Below are 7,500 nucleotides of genomic sequence, written 5' to 3'. Positions count from 1 at the left end.
TCTCGCGCCAACCACCCTTTTCATCCGTGTCACCCCCTGCTACACCTCGTGGTGCCTTCCTCCGGCCCTGGCACCGTGTGCGTGCCGATGCTCCGCCGGACCCACCTCCTTCCCATTCAAATTCATTACGGTGGGAAAAGGGATCCTACGTAAGGCTTGCGGGCTCTCACCTGAAAACTACGTAATAGTATACAGGATGACTAAAAGCAACGGCTAATGGCTCTTCCTCTTACGCGTAAAAACCAAAAGGGATATGTACAGGACATGCATGTTAAAATTTTAAATAAGTTACATAAAAGCAGCGAGTGTCTGGAATAAAGCAGAAAAAGGCCTTTGAGGGTTGATACAGCTGGCATGCGCATTAAAAATGTCTTTGGAAGGATGAAGAGGAAGCACACAAGTGCGGCATGGTGCTGCATACGGACACGGGCCAGCTCTTAGCTGGAGAAAGTTTGTGTATTTTGACAGTGTTTTGGCTTTTTGCTCTCTGTTACAAAAATAATAAGAAAAAAAAACAAACAAACTCCAAAGCTATCGCCATGCTGGTAAAAAATAAGTCCACGCCTGTACTTTCTGTGGTCTTTGAAAGCTTTGGACGTTGCGTATCTGAAAGGCTCTTATAGGCGTCTGTTGCACGTACTAATGGGAGGATTTACAGCAAAATAAAAGGCATTTTGGAGTCGGACGAACAGCTATTAGCTTCACCGTAGTCTTGTGTGTCAACTTGTGTGGAAGAGGCAGGTTTCTTAGGCCTGCACGTAAGGCAGCATATTCAATCGGAGGTTTCATTATTTGGGGTTTGCGGTTTTAAAAAATCATAGGCCTTTCAATGGGTGGTTTCAATACCACTAAAATATTATAGTTGTTTAAAAATTTGCTGTTTAGGAGGTGTTTGACCGTAAGTTGAAAGGTTATTTATTTTGACCAAATTTACAGCTAATAAGAGGCATAACTTAGTACCGAGGAAGGCGCAAGGCGCTGTGGACGTGGTCGTCGTTACCATCGTTTCACAGTAGATGAGTCCTTTTTCAACACGTTTGCACCTCTTCCATCCCAACACTGCCGACTGCAGAGGAAAAACCTGAGGGTGCTTTATTTATTTATTTAGCAGCTATTTGCAGGCTGGTCGGCTGGCAGGCACCGGGTGGTGAGCAAGGCGCTGGGTCCTCTTTTTTTATTTTTTGTTCCGGGGGAAAGGGAGTGGTGGTGCTTGTGACCCATCATTTACCGCTTGCACAGTATGAGAACTGGGGGAAGTGTGGTCGACGGTCATTGTCAATGTAGTCCATGGTCTCATCTGGAATGCAGAACAAATAAGGCACACTCAGATTTTTTTCTTCCATATTCTTCATTCATTCCTTTTCTATGTCTGTCTGTGTGTGTGTGTGTGTGTGTGTGTGTCTGTGTGTGTGTGTGTGTGTGTGTGTGTGTGTGTGTGTGTGTGTGTGTGTGTGTGTGTGTGTGTTATATAGGCTGGTAGGATGGCCTTAGCGGAAGGCACACTCCGAGACGTCTAGCCTGGGTTCGAATCTTGACCCACCTCTCATGCTGGTGTTGCACATGCAGGGTGGTTCATCAATGTTTGCTCCGTCCATCGAAAGGACGTTAATCGGGCAGAGCCGTCTGCCAGCCCTGGTCGGTGGTGGGTGTTAAAGATCCCTTGGTGTTCTTCATGAAGTTTGGGCGATTTATCTCCAGCAGTCTGAATAAATTGATGGTGTTGGTGTTGGCTTAGCGGTTAGGTTGCCTGCTTGGGATCCTAGGGTCCTGGGTTCGAATCCCGGTCGATCGCTGAATTAATGCCAGTGGGGTTGACTCAGCCTGTCATCCTTCCGAGGTCGGCAAATTGAGTACCAGCTTGCTGGGATGAATGATCCCGGTGTGTACCCCGGTTTAGAATAGGTAAACCGTATCCCTGCACATCGTAAGAGGCGACCAAGGGTTGGCGCCAGGAAGGGCATCCGGCCATAAAAACATTGCCTCAAACAGGGAACCATGATTGTCATGGGGCCCGCAAGGCTAACCCCCGCTCTAGCGGGGAAAATGGCCTTAAAACGATCATTCATTCATTTTCACTCTGAATAAATTGAAAATTCCTGCCTGGACTAAAAAAAAAAAAAAAAAAACCACCTTTAGAGGCCATTTTTCCCCGCAAGCGGGGGTTGGCCTTTTTCGGGGACCGTGGTTGTTGTTGTTTTTCGGTCCCCTTTTTGAAGCAATGTTTTACGGCCGGATGCCCTTCCTGCCGCCAACCCTTTTTGTCGCCTTTTACGACAAGCAGGGAATTACCAGTGAACTGGTACTCAATTTGCCGACCTCGGAAGGATGACAGGCTGAGTCAACCCCCCTGGCGTTAATTCAGCGATCGACCGGGATTCGAACCCAGGATCCTAGGATCCTAAGCCGGCACCCTGACCGCTAAGCCAACACCAGGGATCCTGCCTGGACTGTGGGTAGAAAATGGCCTAGTCTTGGAGTTTCCTTCCCACCAGGTTTTAATGCTTGCTATAGCAGAGTGTGGTTGTTTGGGCAGCAGCTCCTGCACTAAAAGCAAATCTACGTTTCCAGGTGGTTCACATGTCTCATGTGACCGACCTCCTTCGGCTATGATAAGCGACCGTTTATCAGTTTCTCTGCACAATCTCTGCACAAAAAATACAGTGGTAGGTTTACTTCCTGTTTGGATTTTTGTTATTACTAACGAATGCTTGGAGAATCTTTACAAAGTCATACAGGTGCAAAGATGAGGATGCACAGTTGCAAGACTCACAATGATCAGGAGGTGTGATGGTGATCGTCTGGGCCGTGAACTCCTCGTCGAAGTAACGCGTGTCGGTCTCCGAAGTAACTTGAGGTTTAAATGGAGGAACCAGCTGTTGGATAATGGAGAGTGAAAGGCAGGGAACAGTGAGGGGTCAAGGGAATGGAGCTCTGACATGTAACTCCCAGAGTGCAATTTCATGTCCACAGAAGGAAGACAATGTACAATATACCCTTGAGATGAACAGATTTTCTTGTGTGTCATTGGGAAACAGTACAGCGTAAGACCACAATGACCGCGAACCTGTGTGTCCGTCCAGAGGGTGCTCTGATGCGTCCATGCAACCGGTCCTCAATGTCAAATATCTACACCTGCAGATGTTAGCAGACACCTTTCCAGCGCTTAGAAGGCACAAGCTGTTGTGCTTGTTTCACCCCCCCCTCGCCCCCCCTCTTTGTGGATATGGTGCTTTGCAACCGTGTCTTGTCTCTCACTCTACACATAAGTATCACCAAACTATGCAAAGTACCTCACCCGCACTTTGACATTTAATTTTGTTCTTTACCCCATTATTAGTCCCCTACCGGTGTACACCGGAGGGGACTATAGGTTTGTACGCCGTCCCTCCGTCCATCAGTCCGTCACGCAAAGAACAGTTTTCCGGACTTTTTTTCTCAACTCTTAATGCCAATGATTTCAAACTTGGCACATGGTTTCCTCATGATAAGTTACAGATCGAGTTCGAACTTCACGACGTTTTGATCATTTTTAACAAAGTTATGGCACTTTGAACTTTGGGAATTCTGATAATTCTGATGATCCTTAACTCAGTGCTATTTTAAGTTTTAATTTCCTTTAAAAACCAATTTCTCTGCAATAATAGGACAGATTGAGATCAAATTTTCACCATAGGAGGGACTCGGTCTGTAGAATATTTTAATGGTAATCGTGACGTCACAGGTCACGTGGTTCGGCCGCCATATTGTTTTTCGTGAAAACACGAAAAACCCTTTTTCTCTGCAACGGCTGAACAGATCGAGGCCAAACTTGGCAGGCAGAATCGCATACCCATGACGAACAAAAAAGTCAGCGAGCATGACGTCATGCGTCACATGGTTTCAGAGTTATGACGTTTTTAAGCATTAACCTTTAAAACCGAGCCGCTCCCTCATTTTTGATCCAATCGAGGGGAAACTTCACAGATCTGTTCAGCATATCAATCTACTAAAATGTCATTTTGGAATTTGCGATAGGGCACGTGGTTTGGCAGATATCGTTAATTAAACGAAAATATTTTAAAAATGGATATCTCTTATTTATTCTAGAGTTCTCCTCAAGCCGCACCACGCGCCCTCAGCCTCGTCTCACGAACGTCAACAGCGCGACACAGCGCGCGCTTTCGGGAGGGGCGGAGCCAAGCCGAGCAACATATATATACACATCGATCATTGATCGTGAACTGGAAAATATAATAAATTACTGATATTTAGCGACTCGAAAGGTTCTTTATCAACAACTTATTTTCTCGTGCTTCTGCTGACCTGTCTGCAAGGTGTATAAATCGAAGTCCCGAGTGCGAATCACAGGTGAGCCCGTCCTGAGGTAATTAGCGATTGGGAACGATTCAGAACCTGTGGATAAATAACCCTTGGTAATTTCCCCAACAGTTTTCCGGACGACAGACTGCCGGTAGGGGACATGTATTGCAGCGCAATACTCAAAATGCTTGTTCAATTACAATTATTCTCTGGTTAGATAGACGAAGTTGCAAGCAGTTGCACGACCCGGTGGCGTAGCGGCTAGAGCGTCCGCTCTCGAGTCTGGGAGGTCGGTGGTTCGAACCCCGACAGAGTCATACCAAAGACTTTAAGAATGGTACGTGCTAAGCTTCCTTGCTTGGCGTTCAGCATTTAAAAAGGAGAGTACTGTACTGACAAATAACTATATGATGGCAACTATTACACAGGTATGATGGGCCTAACGATCTTCTTCTGCATTGAACTTCCTTGTAAGGAAATTAAGAGGTCTTTATGCATTATAAAGGAGTTTACCAGGGGTGGATGGATGAAGGTGGGAGCAGTTGGGACAGATGATAGGTTAAAACTGGATTTGGATAAGTATTTAGAAGCAATGATAATGGATGGGGATACAGGGATATTGGTACAAATGGTAAATAGCGCAAGATTAGTGTGATTCAGTTGTGAGGTCGAAATGGAGTGAAATGACGTGAAATGGAGTGAAATGTCCGATTGTCTTGCATGTGTATCGTGTCTTGCGGCAATGTGTAGTTAGTGTTTGATTTTTGTTTGTTTTTATATGGATAAAAGGTGTACAGAGATTGTGTTGTGTCCCTGGGTTGTTGGAAATGTTGGGATGACATGAGCATGATAGACATGGTGGCCTCGTCCCTTGTCTGGGTTTCTTTGTGCATCCTCGTGTTCATTCTGAAGATGACGCATGAGTTTATTTGTGGTTTTTGTGCCGTGTTCGGTGTCATGTTTAATCATCACACCACGACGTGGGACTGCTCTACTCGCATGGCCTTCCAAGACTACGAAGCAAAGTTGAAAGCAATGATCAACCCGACAACTTATCTGACATTTCCCTTCATGCATCGTGCAAATGTCATTTACAACTCTATACATTTCAACAAAGTAAATATAACTGTGCTTTCGGTAAACTTAGACCAGCAAAACTTTACAAGGATTCAATTTGTACGCAGCTTGCACTTCCTCTTGTGCAAGACCCATTCTGTGCGTCGTAGCTACATTTGTGGTCTGGCAGGCCGTTGGCGTATGGACTTCTGGGCACCAAAAACCAGCTAAACTTAACCTGAACACGTTGCCGTTCACCTGCGCAACGGATGACGTACAGGGGGTGACGTTGAAACGAACGTGCGTGGATTCTTAGCATCGGTCTTAATGTTGCCTTGTACATGAAAGACCCAAACATGTGAATGATTAATTCCATTCACGGATTGAGAACCCGTACGCAGAGAAGTCGCTGGCAAACGTTACCTTTCTATTGTATACGTCGTGCCAGTTGACTCCAGTAAAAAACTTGTGCATCATAATCTCCTTTGCGTCTTCCATTCCACCGCCGAGTCTGCAGGAAGCAAATCACACAAATCACCGAGGGTAAGGGGCACGACCGCAGGTCCGAGAAGACTCGACGAGACAAAAAGGTTAGGTTAGGGTGGGGGGGGGGGTGGGGGGGGGCGATGGCAACGGAAAATTCAAGATCCTATGTAGGCCCAAATTATAAAGGCAGGTAGTGAGCTACGTTTGAATTTGCGTCCCATTAAATATTAAAACCACACGGCGCCAGCAAAAGTGCATGGAGTGCTTTATGTTGCCTGGTCGGGGCAACGGTGCCACCGAGTCCTCTGGATTGGGAACAAAAGAAGGGAGGTGGGGGTGGAGGTAATTTGCTAAATCTTGAGGGTAAGTCGCAGTTACTCTGGAAACCCCAAAATTCAAGATGGCGGTAAAACTGTACAAAGCATTAACATAAATTTTTTTCCAAATGTTCTTCACCAAGTTGTTTAAATTTATGGATAATGCTGATCCGATAATCTTTTCTTCTTTTTTTTTCCTTGTACATTTTGAACACCCAAGTGAAATTTTAGGATTTCTATTTCAAATTCACCAGCTGGGGTAGGAAGATTTCCAGTCTTTTGTTATACATTCAAATTGTGTAAGCAACTCGGGCCCTCAGCCATCTGTCTAGCCTGGGTACAAAACTACCACCCCACCCTCTCAGCCAGCTGTGGACAAATGGCAGAAGCTTTGGGTACAAAACTCATCCCCCACCCGTCGCCCCAAACTCCTCGGCATCACATCTCACCCACCCCACGGCTCCCCCAATATCCCACCTCTTCTTTGGGTCCTTTTTCAGCAGACCAGCGAGCAAGGCCTTGGCATCGTGGGAGAGTGTGCGTGGGAAACGAATGTCCTCCATGAGAATGAGTTCAAAGAGCCTCTCGTGGTCTTGGTTGTAGAACGGAAGCCTCCCGCACATCATCTCGTACATGACGACTCCCAGACCCCACCAGTCGACCGCTCGACCGTAGTCGTTGTCCTCGAGCACCTGCGTGTAATGAGGCCGATACGTGTCATAGGTCATCCTTAAAGTCTGTGTGGCGGAGCGATATCAAATCTCTTCCTTCTAACGGTGCCGCCTGTGAATCCGGAACAAATGATGATATTACCGCTGTATTTACGGTGTATATTCATTTGAACATCGACTAAAGGTGAAGATTGTCTTCCCTAACTTTTAAATGCATACGTGGACATTTGGTGAAAACATTTCCATAACTTCCTACTCTAAAATAATTGGACAAAGGTTTGTTGTTGTTGTTGTTGTCGTCCTCCCCCAATGAAAAGGTTTATTATTTATTTATTTGATTTCGCTCGCCGTTGCAAAAATACATTTTGCTTTTTACGGCGCTGTTAGGATGCTATTCCATTTGGCTGTTTTCACAAGCGCATTAACCTCTCCCGAGAGCTCGGCCAAAGGCTTCTCAATGCCGTTTTCATTGCCAAGACTCCACGGGTGGGACGGGCCCCAGTCGCACAGGTTCACAAAACTGGGTTGCAATTGTGAGGCTGCTTTGCAGTGGCGGACCATTACCTTCATGGGAAGAAGGGACCTTATTAGTTTAGAGTGATGGTCGTCAAGCCGCTGTTGTGATATTTCAAAAGCATTCGCCAACGTGTTCAGCCAATTGTCTTTTTTTA

General features: G+C 46.0%; 1 protein-coding gene across 1 annotated transcript in view; it reads right to left on the bottom strand.

Annotated features, from left to right (window-relative positions):
- Nucleotides 1-7,500, bottom strand: part of LOC144888236 (RAC-gamma serine/threonine-protein kinase-like) — an 8,893-nt gene that overhangs the window by 531 nt on the left and 862 nt on the right. Inside the window, exons 1-4 of the mRNA XM_078769424.1 lie at nucleotides 6,636-7,500; nucleotides 5,779-5,866; nucleotides 2,771-2,873; nucleotides 1-1,297 (exon numbers count right to left, since the gene is read on the bottom strand). The exon at nucleotides 1-1,297 is cut by the window's left edge and continues 531 nt beyond it; the exon at nucleotides 6,636-7,500 is cut by the window's right edge and continues 862 nt beyond it. Coding sequence (XP_078625550.1) covers nucleotides 1,221-1,297; nucleotides 2,771-2,873; nucleotides 5,779-5,866; nucleotides 6,636-6,886 — 519 coding nt within the window. The 5' untranslated portion in view covers nucleotides 6,887-7,500 and the 3' untranslated portion in view covers nucleotides 1-1,220. The remainder of the gene's footprint in view (nucleotides 1,298-2,770; nucleotides 2,874-5,778; nucleotides 5,867-6,635) is intronic.

The sequence above is a fragment of the Myxine glutinosa genome, unplaced genomic scaffold (assembly GCF_964187855.1).
Source record: "Myxine glutinosa unplaced genomic scaffold, kmMyxGlut1.1 SCAFFOLD_2472, whole genome shotgun sequence".
NCBI lineage: Eukaryota > Metazoa > Chordata > Myxini > Myxiniformes > Myxinidae > Myxine > Myxine glutinosa.
The sequence above is the reverse complement of the archived record's forward strand: the minus strand, read 5'-3'. Positions and strand labels throughout refer to the sequence as shown.